The sequence below is a fragment of the Papaver somniferum genome, unplaced genomic scaffold (genome assembly GCF_003573695.1).
Source record: "Papaver somniferum cultivar HN1 unplaced genomic scaffold, ASM357369v1 unplaced-scaffold_154, whole genome shotgun sequence".
In the NCBI taxonomy this organism is placed as follows: Eukaryota; Viridiplantae; Streptophyta; class Magnoliopsida; order Ranunculales; family Papaveraceae; genus Papaver; species Papaver somniferum.
In genome coordinates, this window is record NW_020624820.1 from 5,534,746 (window position 1) to 5,554,705 (window position 19,960).

General features: G+C 35.9%; 1 protein-coding gene across 1 annotated transcript; it reads right to left on the reverse strand.

Moving 5' to 3' along the window:
• Positions 1–2,909: 2,909 nt before the first annotated feature.
• Positions 2,910–17,314, reverse strand: LOC113336786 (pre-mRNA-processing factor 17-like). Its single transcript, XM_026582462.1, has 2 exons — positions 17,294–17,314; positions 2,910–3,713 (listed from the first exon to the last, which is right to left on the reverse strand). Exons 1-2 carry the CDS (start codon positions 17,312–17,314, stop codon positions 2,910–2,912), a joined length of 825 nt encoding a protein of 274 aa, XP_026438247.1.
• Between the last annotated feature and the right edge of the window lie 2,646 nt (positions 17,315–19,960).

Genomic DNA, 19,960 nt, shown 5'->3' on the forward strand with positions numbered 1-19,960 from the left:
GTAAAACCAGTAAAATCATCCGATGTCAAAAGATTGAAAAACAACTTGACAACTAGAGATTCCGATCAAGAAATAGTTATTGATAATCTTGAAGAGACTACCCTTAAAAGAAAATTTCATGAGACTGATGATCAAGAGATTGTTCATGATCAAAATGATGATGATCTTCAATCATCTCCATCCTCTTGTGTAACTTCATCAGATTCTCCATCGAAAAGACAGAGGAAGACCATGAATGATAGTGATTGATCGACGATATTAACAAATGAAAAATTCCTTTTCCATACCTTTTGGTTGACCTAAAATCGACAGCAACAATAAATCCACCTCCGATATTAACTCTCAATCTTCATTGTCACAACTACAAGTACAGAAATCCCTAGTACGATCGAATTCAATCAACGATGTACCTCAAAGAGCCCTAATTACTTCTCTTTACTTTCACAGATCGATGATAAATTGTGTCTGAAATTTTAGGGTTAGAATTATATACCCAGATAAGACTAGAACTAATCCATAACTTGCGATCAATATTTTCCCACGTGTCTAACTTGGTAGAGTTGGTAAATAAACAAAAAAAATTATTTTCGTTGGTCATTTCACATATTATAGACGGTCAACTGGTCAACCGTTACGTCAACTGTTTGACTGGGACCCACCGGGACCCAAACTCAAAGCTGGACAAAGTTAGGCTCTAAATGCAAAGGTATACCATTTTATGGGACCCAAAATCAAAATATCCCTTAAATAAAAACAGTAAAATGATTTGGGATTTAAATATTATAAAGTTTGAAAAAATCAATCATTAAAACATTAAAGGAAAAACCCAGATCCCAAAAACTGTAGATTAGATTAGAGAGACTGTTATTTTAACTAATCGTAAAACTCGCTTCTTTTATGACTTTAGACCACAAGACGAGGTGTCATTAAAGGTGTCGAGTTCGAGCCTCGGTATGTAGTTAAAACTAGCGACAAGCCAGCCATGCCTAGTTGAAATTTGTTAAAAATTCAATAGCCACAACACTTTGTAAAAGATGTGCCACTTATCCTTGTCAGGTAAAAATATTGCCGGATTTTGTCTGGAATTAAAATCTTACGGTTTAATTATTTTTAATGGTTGTTGTGAGTGCAGTTGTAGAAGCGAGGCTAGGCAAGTAGGCTGCCGAAGACGTAAATTATATCAGGCATGTACGGAGCGGCATAGCTTTTCGAGCACAATGAACAACAAGTATACAACCTATACCAATCGCACATTAATCAGAAAGCTGGGGCAGATGCCCCTCTCTACAAATTGACGAAATAGTGGTAGTAGCCCTAAAATGTGCAGAAAGTAGTAGCCCTTAAAAAAATGCGGCTTGTTTCCATGCAGTTCATGTTTCAGCCTAGCAACATCCACTTCTGAAACAGGAAGCTTTACCCACGCCTCTGCTTCTCCAACACCTTATGACTAGTCTCGTATTCGGTAGTACCATACAACCAAGAATTTGAACTAATTACATTACCCGATACTAGCCTCTTCAGTGTTTTGCTTGACATGATGATTTCCAAGAATGTGACCAGGTAAATGTTGACGATGTAGTGTAGAATTTGGGGAAGGGTCAAAGAAATAACCCACTGGTTGAAACTTGAAACCTGTTACAATTTTTCAGTCCTTCAAATAAAATGCCATTCAATTTCATTTCCAGATTTAGCTTGAAACTACGAAAAATGTGCCAATTTGTGCAATTGAACTAAAGACAGATAAAAAGTGAATTTGCATAGGTTCACAGTGATTTCATAAGGTAGAATTCAGAAACAAACTATTTCGTGACACACTGTCAACTGACTGACAGTTGAGAAAGTAAACACAGCCATCATCACTCTAAGAAAATGCAAACACCACGAGAAGAACGGTTGTAGAAGTTCTTCGTTCGAAACAAAAAGATAATTAGATAAGCAAAAGGAATAAGAAGATTCACCTAGAATAATAGACGGTTCAAATCATGAGAAAAAGACAAAAGTGCCCTTGTGTCATATGGTGAAGTATAAGTAGCATTACTTGCCATTCATCTTCTTCCACTGTTGTTGCATATCAAAACACACACCACACAAAAAAATAAAATAAAATCTGAAGATCAAGTGCGACTCCAAGTGAGTGATGCCTGAAACTGAAATTCAAAATTTGAAGTTTTTTCTTTTAAAAAAATTGTTCTTTCCTTTTCCCTTCCCCACTCAATATGAATTATCATTATTCGTTAAATAAAAGTGCCCTAGAGGAAACTAGTGTTAGATAAGCCACGGAGAAAGACACACAACATTCTTGATTCTTTAGGGAGCTTCATTTGATTGTCTAAGTTATGATGCACTTAATTCTGTAATGGGTACATGTTCCACAATGAGATGGTTATGCACTGCTCTATTATCGATGCTTCATGCGAAATCTCATAGGATACGATATCAAGCAACAATAAGACTGATTTGTTCATTATGTTAACGAGAATGGTCTTTTATTTTAGGATTTACTTCGTTTTGCTTGTCTGGGGAGTGTGGAAACAAAAAAACTCTCGCATCTTTCAAGAAAAGATACTATCATCAGGAAGATCAAGTCATTGTCTATTGAAATTCTACAAATGTTTCTGAGTTTCTCCCGGAGGAATTGCTTTCGAGAATCTACATTATAACCGGGCTCAGTAATTTATTGCTCTATGGGGTTCAAGGTGCCACAGTGTAAGGCAACTGAAATACATGCAAGCTAAATTCAAGATGAAATAGAAAAATATAGTTGCCATGGTGGCCTGAGGAACGAGATGCAGCAATTGAGGCAGTCAGACAACACTCACATGGTTCCAGATACGTCTCACTTGAGTGCTGTCTGTCAGGTGTTGTAGTCGATAAACCGCTATCTGCGTCTAAGATTGAACAGTTGTGGACTAGTCCCAGTATGTGATCATGCCATCCCAGCCACAAGTAGCCACTTTACTTTGCTCGGATGGGTGCCACTGAACTCCAATACAGACACCTTCGTGACACTTCAGAGTTTGTGAAATTTTGCAACTCTTCCAATTCCAGAACCTACATTTTCCCTCACCATCTCCAGACATAACATACTGTCCGTCAGGTGAGAAATTAACTTGGCAAGCATACCCAGCCACAATGTGCCCTGCAAACATCTTCTTCTTATTAAGCTGAAACTTCTCCCTTGCACTGTAAACAAGAATCTTATTGTCCAAGCTCTGCGCTGCAAGCCAGTTCGAATCTGGGTGCAAGGAAATTGCAGGCATTGAGTGCATAAAAGGTTCACTAATGTACTTAATAACAACTGGGATTCCAAATTCCCACACTCGAAGAGACTTATCATCACTTGCGGTAACAAATCTCCGGTTGTCATCAACAAATTGGATAGTATTCACTGCCCCGAAATGCTGGTACTCCTGTATAATCCGCCCGGAGTTCATATCCCACTGAACAACCTTCTTATCATCCATTCCAGCTAGTAAAATGTTCTGTTTATCATCGTCACGATTTTGTTTAGACACAATCGGCACCTTCCCAGTTGAAAAGCTTGAGATCACCTGGCCTGTTTCTGTATCCCAATACTTGATATTCTTATCAAACCCATCACTCAAAAACTTAGACCCGTCATTCGAAAACGATATATCACGAACTGCCATTCCATGCCCCATATATGTTCTCATACACTTGTGGCCAGAATTGTGAACATCCCAAATCTTAACCTTTGATCACAAGACAGTTTAGGGATCTTCTATTGAAGAGAAGTAAACGGTTTTCAAGAGACAAACCTAGGTCATCAGATAGACCTCACAATCGCGTTCCTCCTAAAAACAGGGATGCTGACGAGGATATGCCACAGTTCTTTAAGTGTAAAGGCTTTGGTCATTTTGCAAACGAGTGCCCAAATCGTAGAAAATATACTAGGAACAAAGGTCTGGCTGTAACACCTGATGAGATGTCTGAGATCTATGATTCTGATGAAGATAGGAAATCAAATGTCGGTCTTCTATGTGAAAACATTGATTTTGATAATTGTAACAATACATATATCAACCTTGATGGTTTAGGTGAAGAGGAGAATTTAATCAAGCTGGAAGAATCAATTGCCTCATCCTTTGGAAACTCTGGTTGTAATGTTCCAGGATCTACTATGTGTCTAGCTGCGTTCACACCACAGATGCCTGAATACTATCCAAGTTTGGCGTGCTCGTTTTATTCTCAGAAGGGTCATGAACTATCAAGATGTTACAAGTACAAACATCAAGTGAGGCACGCCAACAAACTTCAACGAAGAGCAAAACGATTGGCAAGGAAGCTTAAACTTGCTCAGAAGACTGCTGAGGTATGTAGGATTTTATCTTCGTCTAAGAAGTTGGTTTCCAAAGACAAAATAAGACCATCAGAGAAGAAGGTATGGTCAAATTGCATTGATAGACAGAAGTATGAGAATTCCTCTCTAGAGGAAAATGGTGGACAAATTGTTGTTCATCACAAACAAATTGATTGTGTTGTTTGGTAAATCTTGTCCCATGTGCCTGTTCAAAAGAGATAAGACTGTGTACCGCTCAGGCTTTAGGAAAAGTTTTTTTTAGGTTTGTTTTTCCTGTCTATGAAATAAAGTAAAGGGTTATTATCGATAATTCTACTCTTTATAGGGTTTAGAGTTGGGCGTCCACGAACCTGTTTAAAGGCTGCGAACCCTACATTCATTTTTCCTCTTTGATATCCTTTATATCTTAAGACTGCTTGATGAGATTGTGAATTCCACTCACAAAAACCAATTGTTTATAATTGTTCTCTAAGCATCATGTATTTGGATGGAAAAGATGTCAATATGATTGTTAAGCCATCAATCAAGGAAAAAGAAAAATCTCTAGTAACTACTTCCGTGAAAAGAAAGAAGAGGAATACAAGAAAGCCAAGGGCTGTCCCTTCTAACTCTCAGAAGTTTTCCGATGTTCTTGATGAGTTGAAGGAAGTAAGAAAGGAGATTAGTGAAATAAAGTCTTGCGTTTTAAGATCTTTGGAAATTCAGAAGGCCCTGGTTCGACATTATCAGCCAAGATGGTTCGTTGGTATTGACTCCTTCCTCCACGAACCTTATATTCCAATGGCTGTTGACGACAAGGAGTTCGGGAATGATAAGGAATTTCTCAAAGACATTGATGCCTAGTATGTCTTCTTTTTGGATTAGTTGGAAGAATAACTAGTGCTTGAATAGCAATGATTGTGACTACACATAACTATTATTTTTCATCTTCTTATTTCATTAGGTTTATTTGGTTTAAATTCTAAAAATATTTGGAGGATGATGTTTTTGCAGTATTAATCTTTATTATTTGATATATTGTAATTTGTTATGGGATATTGGTGTTTACGTCCGTGAATTATGTTTTTCCCATACTCTGTCAAAAGTAAAACCGTTTGTGATCGGTATTCACGTACTGGTAAAAGAATGAATAGACTTTTGACAAATACAAAAGTTAAGCCTATATTGTCAAACATTTGATGGAAGATAGGTTAAAATCTTTTGTTTTAAAGGATTATGTCTATTAATTGTCGTTATGCAAATAGTGATTGAAGATAGAATGAATCCTTGTGTATTCCGCAGTATTGATCATCCCTGATCCATATTTTTATGTATTACAGTGAGGATCCGCAATGCATATTATGTTGAGCACTATACAACCAAGTTGATTTATTTAGCTTAGTTAGTGTTCCGCGAGATATGTTATGTCAAGCATATTGAACTAAATTAATCATCTTATTTGGTTATTTAGTTATTGCTTCGTAAGTTTTCTTATATCGAGCAAAACAAATGACAATTAAATTGATTACTTTTGTGATTAGTTTGGTTGTGTATTCCAATTAGATTAATTATAGGTTCTCTTGTAAATAATCTAGTTAATTTTTTTCGTGTATCCATAAGTTCTCTTATGTTGAGCATAATCAATTGAATTGATCACCACTTGTGTTTAATTTGATTGCGTATTCCGATTAAATTAATCATGGATTTACTTGTGATTAATTTGATTGAGTTTTATGGATATAGAAAATCATTCTCATGTTTTTTGGTGTCCAATAAAATCCTTCTTTTCTTTTGAAATTAAGGTCACTCTTGTTGTTCTTTCGGGAATGACATCAAATGGGGGAGAGCTCTTTTGAACTTGTGCTTAATGGTCATATCTTGAGGGGTGTGAGGCTGTGGAATATTAGAGGGGTTATCTTGTATCTTTAAACTCCTTGATGAATGCATTTAGCTTCAGATTTATGATTGCATCTAAATTAGTTGGTATGTATTTTTTCCTTTTGTCATGAAATGTCTCTTTCGGAAATTTCATTATGATCCCGTTCTTGTACCTTTGCCAATTTTATTGACAAAAAGGGGGAGAATTAATATGTAGTTCATACTACAAATACATATGGTTTTCGGATCATTATGTAAGGAGGAGTGGTTTCCATGTGAGATGGAGTATTGACTAAGGGGGAGTGATACATATCACCATAGTATTATTGTTGAAGTTGTGATACAATTAAACTTTGGCGCTGTGTAATAATACTATGACACTGTATAACAATGATCGAGAACTCTGTTTTCTCATTGTTATAGCTACGGATCTTCAACAGCGTGATGCTAAACTTACAACCTTTGGGATCATTGGAGTACCTGGAAGTGACGAAGATTTCGAGGAATGTTGAAGATTAGACATGTGGAATAGGAGCTACTAAACTTTCTTTATCTTTTTTGTATTCCATATATATTGATAGTTTTGTCACTAAAATTGACAAATGGGGAGATTGTTAGAGCATTTATCGGTCAAAATTGCATGCGTTGCTGTTAGAGCATTGCTCGGTCGACCTCGCATGCGTTACTATCTCAAGCATGTTTGTCAATGTTAGTGATCAAAACTATAAGTCTTGATTTCTAGTCTTAGCTAATTCTCGAACTAGGATAAAAAAGTGTAGTTGAGCTCAAGGACTCCATGGCGATTCATCATACAAGAAGAAGAACTACTCAAGGAACCGGTGGAACTTCTAGACAAAAAGGTACGTGAAGACTTGAGCTTATCTGTCACTCAAAAGTCTATCTACTCTATATCCTACTCTTTGAGACAAGAAGTCATATGCTATGTATATATATATACTTGGATTATACACATTTGGTATTTCGAGCCGAGTATACCTTGCCTATCTATATCTCGAAATATGTGTTGGTAAGCTTTTCGCTTCGATCAAGTTTATCTTTACCTAGTGACGAAAGTCATGATATGTTTCAATCACTTTGAAAATTGCTTTGACGAGAAATGGTGTAGCAACTATATAACGTCCTCTAAGAAAGTTTCAATGATTCAAATGAGAGTTTAGATTACATAACCAATGGTGGACATAAACATTGTTGTGGAAACACGTTTATGTATAAGTCTTATTCCTTGAACCAAAGTTTGCGAACTTTGTTGATCAAGAGAAACCAGAGAATGGCGTGAGCCAAGTCTGTGAACTCAGTCCGGGAACTGCTGAACTTCTCATCCCGAGAAATTCTGCTGGAGTTGACGAACTAGTTGTGTCCACGAACCCAGTACGTGAACCGGCGGAAAGTCTTTGCCAAGATTTTCTGCTGGAGTTTGTAAACTCTACCGATTGCTTAAGTCCGCGAACCTAGTCTGCGAACTTGAGAAAGGTTATATATCTGAAGATGATTTCTGAACTTAAACTTATAAAGACTAAGGAATGCAGTTTGAAAACCGTGGCTTTACAAGTTCATGAACCGATTCGAGTGAATCAAATCATCTTTGCTTCAATTATGTATTGTGTATTACATGAGATTTCCTTACAATTGAATAACTCTTTTAACTAGTTCATCTGAGTCATTTGAACTAGTTATGGTGAAGAAGAACATGGATGATATGAAATGCTCATATGGATAACCTTTTGGTTGACTATTATTGAACCAAACAATACACATGTTTGGGTACGGGTAACAAACCTAGAGGCGTGTAATTCAAGTTTGTATAACAAGTTAAGTTTTCGATCTAACGGTTGAGAAATATTAGCTTGAATCTAAATAAGGTTTTCATCTAACGGTGGATATTGTTTGCTGTGTAACCAAGGCAAAACCCTGATTTCAAAGACTATATATAGGAGACATCTAGTATTGTGCAAAACTAATCCCCACACCTTACGTGTGATACTAGTTTTCATACTAGAGTCGATTCTCCTTTAACCCTCTGGTTTTGTTTTTCTCAAATCGGGTTAAACGACTTAAAAACTTCATTGGGATTGTGAAGCCAGACCGATACTACTTTTATCGTAGTTGTGTGATCTGATCTTGCATCTTCAATCGTACGAGTACAATCATATTGATTGGCTTGAGATTTGATATCTCCGATAGGCAAGATATAAAAAGTAATCACAAACACCTTCGTCTTATCGTTTGTGATTCCACAACATCTTGTTTTGCTACAATACGATTAAGATTGTTGTGAGGTGATTGATTAATCTAGGCTGTTCTTCGGGAATATAAGACCGGATTATCAATTGGTTCCTGTTCACCTTGATTATTATCAAAAGACGAAATAAAACCTTTAAGGTTTATTTGTGGGAGACAAATTGATTCTTTGATAGACTTGTCTGTGGGAGACAAATTTGTTTATTGTTAAAGCCTGCGATTTTGGGTCGTAGCAACTCTTAGTTGTGGGATAGATCTGCTAAGGGAATCAAGTGCGCAGTATCCTGCTAGGATCAGAGGCGTAGGAGAATAACTGTACCTTGAATCAGTGGGAGATTGATTGGGGTTCAACTACAGTCCAGTCCGAAGTTAGCTTGGAGTAGGCTAGTGTCTGTAGCGGCTTAATACAATGTGTGTTCAATCTGGACTAGGTCCCGGGTTTTTTCTGCATTTGCGGTTTCCTCGTTAACAAAATTTCTGGTGTTTGTGTTATTTCTATTTTCGCATTATACTGTTTTATCTTTATAATTGAAATAATACAGGTTGTACATTAGATCAATCAATTGGAGAGTCCGACCTAACAGTTGGTGATTGATATTGATTGATCCCTGGATATTGGTCTTTGGTACCATCCAAGTTATCTCTCTTTAATTGAGACTCGCAGTTTGCTTGAGTAAGATTAAATCGAGAGATTGAGATATTAACTCCTTGAGATACTTTTACCTAGATTGAGTCTGACTGTCTAGTTGATTCTCTAGAAAGTGTTTCGGAGTTTGTCTATACAAATTGCTAAGCGAAATATTGGGTGGTGTTGTTAGACCCCCGCTTTTTCAATAGGTATCAGAGCAGGCAAACACGTTCAAGACCTTACAAGTATGTGTTTGTAGCAATCTGACTCTATGGATAAGAGTAGTATATCTAATAAACGCGTCGCCAGAAATAAAAGTTTTGTCTCGTCTATTTCTATTAAAGAGAAATATTTGCCAATCTCGAATATAGATGAACCCTGTGTTCTGACAAGACAGACAAACACTGACATGTGTGGTTCCGATTACCCTTCAAAAGAGACCTTCTCTATCAATGAACATGAAACATATGAAGAGAGTGAATTGATTCTAAAACTTGCTAGAATCCAAGCTGATATATTTAATCGGTTGAAACACCATGTCAATGTTCTACTTGGAATTATAAGAGATTGCAAACTCAAAGGTAATGCTGAAGATCAGTCTTCGTGCACGACTCTTGAGTCTAGCGTCGAAAGAGATGCCTTGGAAATTGAACATCGCTTGAGTAAGATCTCGATTCAAGGAAGTTCAAAGCAATCTGACATGCCAAGTACTTCTGACACTACTGGTGCTGTGTTCTCAGAAGTAAAAATAGATGTGCCTAAAGTCCCCATCAATCAAGGATGTTGCACATCTAATGAAGAGAAGAAATATTCTAATGATGATATTAAGACCATACTTTCAAATCATTTTGATGATCAGAAAGTATGTCTTGTTTGTGAGACAAAGTGTTCTGTTAAACGAAAGGGAAACTCTAGGTTGAAGAAAAACTCCTTGGTTCAACTTCAACACATCTTGGATTTAATTCTCAAAGGTGTAACTGACATTCGTATGTCTAAACCAATTGGTTTTCGTACCTACCCTGTGTATGTTACCAGAAAAGTCAGTTCAATAAGTTCTTCGAATTCACAAGAGCAGAACAGATATCTTAATAAACATCATCTAAAGGAAGATCGTGTCATGTTTTCTGGAAACAACATTACCCCTAACATGAACGAAATCCCAGGAGAAAGAAGGAAAATTGATGAGTTGAGAGATAATCTAAAAGTATTAATTGAAGGATATAAAGAAATTGTCAACAGTTTGTCCGCCTCATGTCAAAATTCTTCTGGTAAGAACTCCAACTATGTCTCATGTTTTGATGAGAGTAAGTTTTATGATAATTTCTCACATCAAAAGGGATCTCGCCCTAGTTTTAGGAGAAAAAAGAGACTTGATCATAAACACAAATCTGTTGATGAGCGGGTTACTCATACTTGTGCTAATTAATCACAAGGTGGAATCTCATTCACAAAAATCCTGGTTAAGTGAGATATAGTCAGGTATACTTGATGGCAAAGTGTTTTTTGTTGTTTGTCTAAGCTATTTTCTTATTATCTTTAGCTGGAGTATCAATCACAAACATTTTTGCATAATATTGCTTTTGTGTGCTTTGTTTGTTTTATTCTTTTGGGTAATGTTGTACTCGAACGGATACCTGTTCTGGCCTCAGTCAACGGTTCTAAGAAACCCTAAAATCCCTTCCCTAAGAATAAATATCCGACCTCTTGGTTACAAGTCACGTACGTGTACTCCAGGTTGGATTTTGGGTTTTCAAGAATGTCTTCCTCCTCATCCTGCTACGGTGGTTTTGCAAATGGATTCCTTGAAAAAGAGTTTGTTATTGAATCTAAGAGGAAGAGAATAATTGTAGATGAAGGTCATCCTAATGCTTCATGTTTAGTTTCCTATGATCATGAAGATGCTGTGAAGGATGATATGATTTATGTTGAAGTTGTTCATGACTTTCTTAAGTACTTTGGGGAAGCAAAACAACAACTCGTTGATACTCTAAAAGGTCTTGATAAGTTGAAAACTGAGTTGGAAAAGGTTGTCTCTGTCCTTGGTCTCATAAAACATCAAATCAATGATCTTCGCAAAGAGAATCATCTCTCCGATGATACAATGGTAGCTGTTGTTCACAAGCTCAAAGACCCTATGACTCGTGAGGATCCTGAACCGTCCATATGATCTTAGTTCGTGTTCAGGCATAGCGCTGGAGTCTGTTTTTTTTAGCTTGTTTCCTTTTTGTTTCCTAGTATGTCTTCGTTTTGGTTTAGTTGGAAGAATAGCTAGTACTCGAATAGCAATGATTGTGACTACATATAGCCATTATTTTTCATCTTGTTTTTTTTAGGTTTTTCGGTTTAAAATTCTAAAAATATTTGGAGGATGATGTTTTTGCAGTATTAATCTTTGTGATTTGTTATATTGCAATTTATTATGGGATATGTATGGTTGCGTCCGTGAACTTGAAGGTCCCATATATTGTCAAAAGTAAAGTTGCTCATGAACTGGTATTCATTATTGATTAAAGGATGAATAGACTTTTGACAAATACAAAAGTTAAGCTTATATTGTCAATTATTTGATGGAAGATAGGTTAAAATATTTTGTTTTCAAGGGTTATGTCTATCAATGTTGCTATGAATATAATGATGGAAGATAGAATGAATCCTTGTGTATTCCACATTAAAGATGTTTATTGATACATATCCTATGTATTACTGTGAGGCTCCGTAATGTGTCTTATGTTGAGCACGATACAACGAAATTGATTATTTTATGATTGGCTTTGTTGGTTGTTCCGTGAGGTATGTTATGTCGAGCATTTTGAACTAAATTAATCATCTCGTTTGGTTATTTAGTTATTGCTCCGTAAGTTCTCTTATGTCGAACAAAACAATTGACAATTAAATTGATTACTTTAGTAATTAGTTTGATTGTGTATTCCAATTAGATTAATTACGGGTTCTCTTGTGATTAGTCTAGTTGAGTATTCATATATTCCATAAGCCTTTGTGTTGAGTATATGAACGACTATCCTAATTATTATCTAATGGTTATGTTAGTCATATGTTCCGTAAGTTTTCTTATGTTGAGCATAATCAATTAAGTTGATCACCTTGTGTGTTTAATTTGATTGCGTATTCCGATTAAATTAATCATGGGTTTACTTGTGATTAATTTGATTGAGTTTTTGGATATAGGAAATCATTCTCATGGTTTTTGGTGTCCAATAAAATCCTTCTTTTCTTTTGAAATTAAGGTCGCTCTTGTTGTTCTTTCGGGAATGACATTAAATGGGGGAGAGTTTTTTTGAACTTGTGCTTAATTGCCATATCTTTGTGGGGAGTGCGGCTGTGGAATATTAGAGGGGTTATCTTGTATCTTTAAACTCCTTGATGAATGCTGTTAGCTTCGGCTATATGATTGCATCTAAATTAAGTTGATATGTATTCTTCTTTTGGTCATGAAATGTCTCTTACAGAAATTTCATTATGATCCCGTTTTTGTACCTTTGCCAATTTTATTGACAAAAAGGGGAGAATTAATATGTAGTTCACACAACAAATACATATGGTTTTCAGATCATTGTGTAAGAGGGAGTGGTTTCCATGTGAGATGGAGTATTGACTAAGGGGGAGTGATACATATCACCTTAGTATTATTGTTGAAGTTGTGATACAATTGGACTTTGACACTGTGTAATAATACTATGACACTGTATAACAATGATCGAGACCGATGCTTTCTCATTGTTATAGATACGGATCTTCAACAACGGTGATACTAAACTTACAACCTTTGGGATCATTGGAGTACTTGGAAGTGACGAAGATTTCGAGGAATGTTGAAGATTATACTATGGAATAGGAGCCACTAAAGTTTCTTTATATTTTTTGTATTCCATATGTATTGATAGTTTTGTCACTAAAATTGACAAAGGGGGAGATTGTTAGAGCATTTCTCGGTCGAACTCGCATGCGTTACTATCTCAAGCATGTTTGTCAATGTTAGTGATCAAAACTATAAGTCTTGATTTCTAGTATATTATAGTTAAGTCTCGGACTAGGATATAAAAGTGTAGTTGAGCTCAAGGACGTCATGACGATTCATCATACAAGAAGAAGAACTACTCAATGAACAGGTGGAACTTCTCGACAAAAAGGTATGTGAAGACTTGAACTTATCTGTCACTCAAAAGTCTATATAATCTATCTCCTACTCTTTGAGACAAGAAGTCGTATGCTATATAAATAGACTTGGATTATATATATTTGGTATTTCGAGTCGAGTATACCTCGCATATCTATATCTCGAAATATGTGTTCATAATCTTTTCGCTTCGATCAAGTTTATCTTTACCTAGTGGCGAAAGTCATGATATGTTTCAATCACTTTGAAAATTGCTTTGATGAGAAATGGTGTAACAACTACATAACGTCCTCTAAGAATGTTTCAATGATTGAAATGAGAGTTTAGATTACATAACCAATGGTGGACATAAATATTTTTGTGGAAACACATTTATGTATAAGTCCTATTCCTTGAACCAAAGTTTGCGAACTTTGTTGATCAAGAGAAACCGGAGAATGGCGTGAGCCAAGTCCGCAAACTGCCGAACTTATCATCCCGAGAAATTCTCCGGGAGTTGACGAACTAGCTGCGTCCGCGAACCCAGTCCGCGAATCGGCGGAAAGTCTTTGCCGAGATTTTCTGCTGGAGTTTGTTAAACTCTACCGGTTCTTAAGTCCGCGAACCTAGTCTGTGAACTTGATAAAGGTTATATATATGAAGATGATTTCTGAACTTAAACTTATAAAGACTAAGGAATGCAGTTTGCAAACCGTGGATATAAAAGTTCATGAACCGATTCGAGTGAATCAAATCATCTTTGCTTCAACTGTGTCTTGTGAATTACATGAGATTTCCTTGCAATTGAACAACTCTCTTAACTAGTTCATCTGAGTCATTTGAACTAGTTATGGTGAAGAATAACATGGTTGATATGAAATGCTCATATGGCTAACCTTTTGGTCAACTATTGTTGAACCAACAAGTGCATACGTTTGGGTACGGTTAACAAACCTACAAGCGTGCATTGTCAAGTGTGTGTAACAAGCTAAGTTTTTGACCTAATGGTTAAGAAATATTATCTTGAATCTAAATCAGGTTTTCATCTAAAGGTGAATATTGAATGCTTTCTAACCAATGAAAAATCCTGATTTGAAAGACTATATATAGGAGACATCTAGTATTGTGCAAAACTAATCCCCACACCTTACGTGTGATACTAGTTTGCATACTAGAGTTGATTCTCCTTTAATCCTCTGGTTTTATTTTTTCAAACCGGGTTAAACGACTTAAAGACTTCATTGGGATTGTGAAGCCAGACCGACACTACTTTTATCGTAGTTGTGTGATTTGATCTTGCATCTTCTATCGTACGAGTACAATCATATTGATTGGCTTGAGATTTTATATCTCCGATAGGCAAGATATAAAAAATAATCACAAACACATTTGTCTCATCGTTTATGATTGCACAACAATTGTTTCACAACCATACGATTAAGATTGTTGTGAGGTGATTGATTAATCTAGGCTGTTCTTCGGGAATATAAGACCGAATTATCAACTGGTTCCTGTTCACCTTGATTATTATCAAAAGACGGAACAAAACCTTTAGGGTGTATATGTGGGAGACAGATTGATCCTTTGATAGACTTGTCTGTGGGAGACAGATTTGTTTATTGTTAAAGCCTGCGATTTTGGGTCGTAGCAACTCTTAGTTGTGGGAGAGATCAGCTAAGGAAATCAAGTGCGCAGTATCCTGCTGGGATCAGAGGCGTAGGAGCATAACTGTACCCTAGATCAGTGGGAGATTGATTGGGGTTCAACTACAGTCCATTCCGAAGTTAGCTTGGAGTAGGCTAGTGTCTGTAGCGTCTTAATACAATATGTGTTCAATCTGGACTAGGTACCTGGGTTTTTCTGCATTTGCGGTTTCCTCGTTAACAAAATTTTTGGTGTCTGTGTTATTTCAATTTCCGCATTATATTTTTTTATCTTTATAATTGAAATAATACAGGTTGTGCGTTATATCAATCAATTGGAGAGTCCGACCTAACAGTTGTTGATTAATATTGATTGATCCTTGGATATTGGTCTTTGGTACCATCCAAGTTATCTATCTTTAATTGAGACTCGCAGTTTGCTTGAGTAAGATTAAATCGAGAGATTGAGATATTAACTCCTTGAGATACTTTTACCTAGATTGAGTCTGATTGTCTAGTTGATTCTCTAGACAGTGTTTCGGATTTTGTCCATACAGATTTCTAAGAGAAATATTGGGTGGTGTTGTTAGACCCCCTCTTTTTCAGTTGCTATCTCAATCATGTTTGTCAATGTTAGTGATCAAAACTATGTCTTTATTTCTTGTCTATCATAGCTAAGTCTCGGACTAGGATAGAAAATGTGGTTGAGCTCAAGGAATTCATGGCGATTCATCATAAAAGTAGAATAACTACTCAAGGAACCGGTGGAACTTTTCGACAAAAAGGTATGTGAAGACTTGAACTTATCTATCGCTCAAAAGTCTATCTACTCTATTTTCTACCCTTTGAGACAAGAAGTCGTATGCTATACATATATATATTTGGATTATACACATTTGGTATTTCGAGCCGAGTATATCTCGCCTGTCTATATCTCGAAATATGTGTTGGTAAGATTTTCGCTTCGATCAAGTTTATCTTTACCATGTGACGAAAGTCATGATATGTTTCAATCTTCTTGAAAATTGCTTTGACGAGAAATAGTGTAACAACTGTATAACGTCCTCTAAGAATGTTTCAATGATTGAAATAAGAGTTTAGATTACATAACCAATGGTGGACATAAGCATTGTTGTGGAAACACACTTATGTATAAGTCTTATTCCTTGAACCAAAGTTTGCGAACTTTGTTGATCAAGAGAACCGGAAGAATGGCGTGAGCCAAGCCCGCGAACTCAGTCCGCGAACTTCCGAAGTTATCAAACCCGAGAATTTCTGCTGGAGTTGACAAACTATTTGAGTGAAGATAAGTCCGCGGACTCAGTCCGCGAACCAAGTCCGCGAACCGGCGAAGTTCTCATACCCGAGAATTTCTGCTGGACTTTGTAACTCTGCCCGGTAACTTAAGTCTGCGAACCTAGTCTGCGAACTTGAGAAGGTTATATATCTGAAGATGATTTATGAACTTAAACTTAAAAAGACTAAGGAATGCAGTTTGCAAACCATGGATATAAAAGTTAATGAACCGATTCAAGTGAATCAAATCATATTTGCTTCAATTGTGTCCTGTGTAGTACATAAGATTTCCTTGCAAGTGAAAAACTCTCTAACTAGGTCATTTGAGGTCATTTGAACTAGTTATGGTGAAGAAGAACATGGTTGATATGAAATGCTCATATGGCTGACCAGTTGGTTAACTATTATTGAATCAACAAGTGCATAAGTTTAGGTACCGTTAACAAACCTAGAAGCGTGCATTGTCAAGTGTGTGTAACAAGCTAAGTTTTCGATCTAACTGTTGAGAAATATTAGCTTGAATCTAAATCTGGTTTTCATCTAACGATGAATATTTAATGCTTTATTACTAAGCTAACATTGATTGCAAACCCTGATTTGAAAGACTATATAAAGGAGACATCTAGTATTCTGCAAAACTAATCCCCACACCTTACGTGTGATACTAATTTGCATGCTAGAGTCGATTCTCCTTTAAACTTTGGTTTTCTTCTTCTAAAACCAGGTTAACGACTTAAAGATTTCATTGGCATTGTGAAGCCAGACCGATACTACTTTTATCGTAGTTGTGTGATATGATCTTGCATCTTCTATCGTAAGAGTACAATCAGATTGATTGGCTTGAGATTGATATCTCCGATAGGCAAGATATAAAAAGTAATCACAAACATCTTCGTCTCATAGCTAAGACATCAAAAGAAAAACTCTAATTCATTTTATTAAAAGGTAAAACAAATACAAAATGGATGTGGGAAAATCCTAACTTGGAGAACAAAATAACTTTCTCTCTCCTAAAATTCTTATCTCAGCTCTCAAAAAGATCTCCCTCTCTCTCTTACAATGGCTTCCGATTCATTTTATAGGAGTCGTTACTAGGGCTGTTTATAGTCGGTTTCGGCTCGGTTTCTAGCCAAACCAAACCAATACCAATACTGTCTGTTTCTAAAAAATATTACCAGCACCGAACCATTAACCATTGGTTCGGTTTCTTAATGGTTTTAGACGATTTCGGTTTGTTCCATTGGGTTAATGGAAAACCGACTATATGTCAGTTTTCTGAAACTGACAATTCAAATCTTAAACAAATAAATAATCACATTAGAATTTTAACCTATTTGCAGAATGTAATTAACACAAGCATAGTTCATATTTCAAGTTTCGAAGCATAGTTCAAAACATAAACATTACAAATTCAAAAAACATAAACAATACAGAAATTGAGGTTAAGAAATTGGTCGATTATATATAGTACCAGGGTTAAGAAAAACGAAGGGTGTAGATTAAATCTTAGGTTTTAATCTAACGGTTGAATATAACCGGTTTTCCGTTGGTTTTTGATTTGGTTTTGGGGCCAAACCAAAACCGAACCAGTAATGTCGGTTTTCAATTTTTTTTACCATAACCAATTCATTAGTAAATTGTTCGGTTTCTTCTTAATCGGTTTGGTTCGGTCCGGTTCCGGCGGTAAACCGAAACCATGTTCAGCCCTAGTCGTTACATAGTGGAGGACATCTATAAAAGCCACTATTTTCGGATCTGGGAGGGCGTTATAATCACACTTTCATTATAATTACCGCGCTCGAATTTTAACTGTCGCGTTGATCTTCACACTTTTGGTGTGACTTGGTGATGCCATCTCATTCGTCAGCAGATTTGCCTCACTAATAGGTGTGCAGTATTTTGCACCCCCAATTGGCTTTCTTGAGTGTCTAAAGACATTAAACCATCTTGTAGCGGGCGGGTGCAAACTTACACCAGAGGAGATTACTGCAAAATTGTTAGAGGTGGTGGGCTTGAAAACCTATGTCTCTAAACACCTTATGTATTGGGTAAGTTTGGAGAAGGACCTTGAGGATTTGTGTAATGGTTGTGATAAGCTTCAGAGATTATTTGTAGATGCTGACAGCAAGTCTTCTCTTGAGGATTTCAAGCGCAAAAAACCTGGGGTGTTGATTCATCTCCATGGTATATATGATTCTGAAATGAAGAATGTGAAGAACGATAAAACTGAAGAATGGCTACTGTATTTTTTTTTTCGCTCTTTAGTTCAAACGTTAGATTTTATTTTGCGAAAAATACTACAACCCCCTACTATATGGGTTCAATATATAGAAGCTCCATAAAATGGATCCTTCACTATCAACTCCATACTTTCACATTTTGGTATTTGTAGGCCCAAAACTTTAGACTTCAGGGCTTAATAATAAGAATATTATCCATAATATTTCTAAACATACCAAGACTATCCTTTAGTATATATACATGTAATTATAACTAATTATTATTATCAGAGATTTCATTTTGATTTTCACTTTCTCTCTCTTCTCCATTCTCTTTCTTTCTCAGCTCTGGCGAAAATAGTTTTTAGAGTATTTTTTCCGATCTATTTTCGTTTTCTTTTTACAGAGATTTCGTGTTGATTGATTCGTTTTATACAAAAGAGAATGAAGATCGTTATTTCGATTCGTTCATAACATCTTTGAAACCTGAAATCAACATCAACAGTGTATGTTCTTCAAGATCTAATTCAAATAGAGGAAGAAAAGTCGATGGAAATCTTTAACAACAACCGAGAACCAAGATTCAATCCACATAAGTGATCCAACAGATAAGTTAATCTATTATTATCAGGTTAATTTTATCATAGCTATGGAATTTTTGATTTCATAAACCTATTTAATTCGATTTTATCTCGGAAACCTTATTCAAATCATGATTGGAGTTTAGATCTATTAGGATCTCATCTTAATCTGTCTTTCGAGATGAAAATTATGAAAAATTTTAACAAATTTTTTTAGGATTCTTGAGTGAGATTTGATTTATCTCTGAATCTGTAATTCTGATTGAAAATACAAATTCATATTTGAACTCAATATACTTTAATTAGTATTACCCGTCAAGTCGATTTAACTTTCATCATCTTTGCATTTTCGTTTTTATTTAATCATCCGTGTTTTAAATGGAATTCTTTTTACTTATTTGAAAGTCAAGAACAAATGCATATGAATGATCTATGATATGAAATGTGTATCTAATCAGTAGTTGTTCATTGTGTTTCAATTTTCAATTCGTAGCTTGTGATGGTGAAAGTTGGTGCAGGTGGTGATGCTCGTAGTGATACTGAAGCTAGAGAGTTGTTCATTGTGCTTCAATTTTCTCATTTTGATGATTATGCACAACATGTGTAACTTTCGTCTACACATCCAAATTGCATGTGTAACTTGCGTCTACACATCCGAATTGCATGTGTAACTCTCAGTTACACTAATCAGATGCATCTGTAACTCCCGGTTACACTAGTCATATACATGTGTTAATCTTATTTACACTGATCAAGTACATGTAAAACTGGTTATACATTGTTGTGTGTATTGTTCTTTTTAATCTCATAAAATCTTATTGTTTCTTGTTACTCTTAAGGTTGCCAATAACTCAATAAAGTTGACTGCTTATTTTTGTGGTATTTTTGTAGGATGGTCTCCCTGGAATTGGAGTTGGCGCTGAAATGTTGAAATGAGGAGTAGGAGGTGGAATTCATAAGTGAGTAATTGTGGAATTTCAGAATGGAACTGAGGACCAAGTGAAGAAGATTGTTGACACACTAATGGTGCTGAAATTGCATC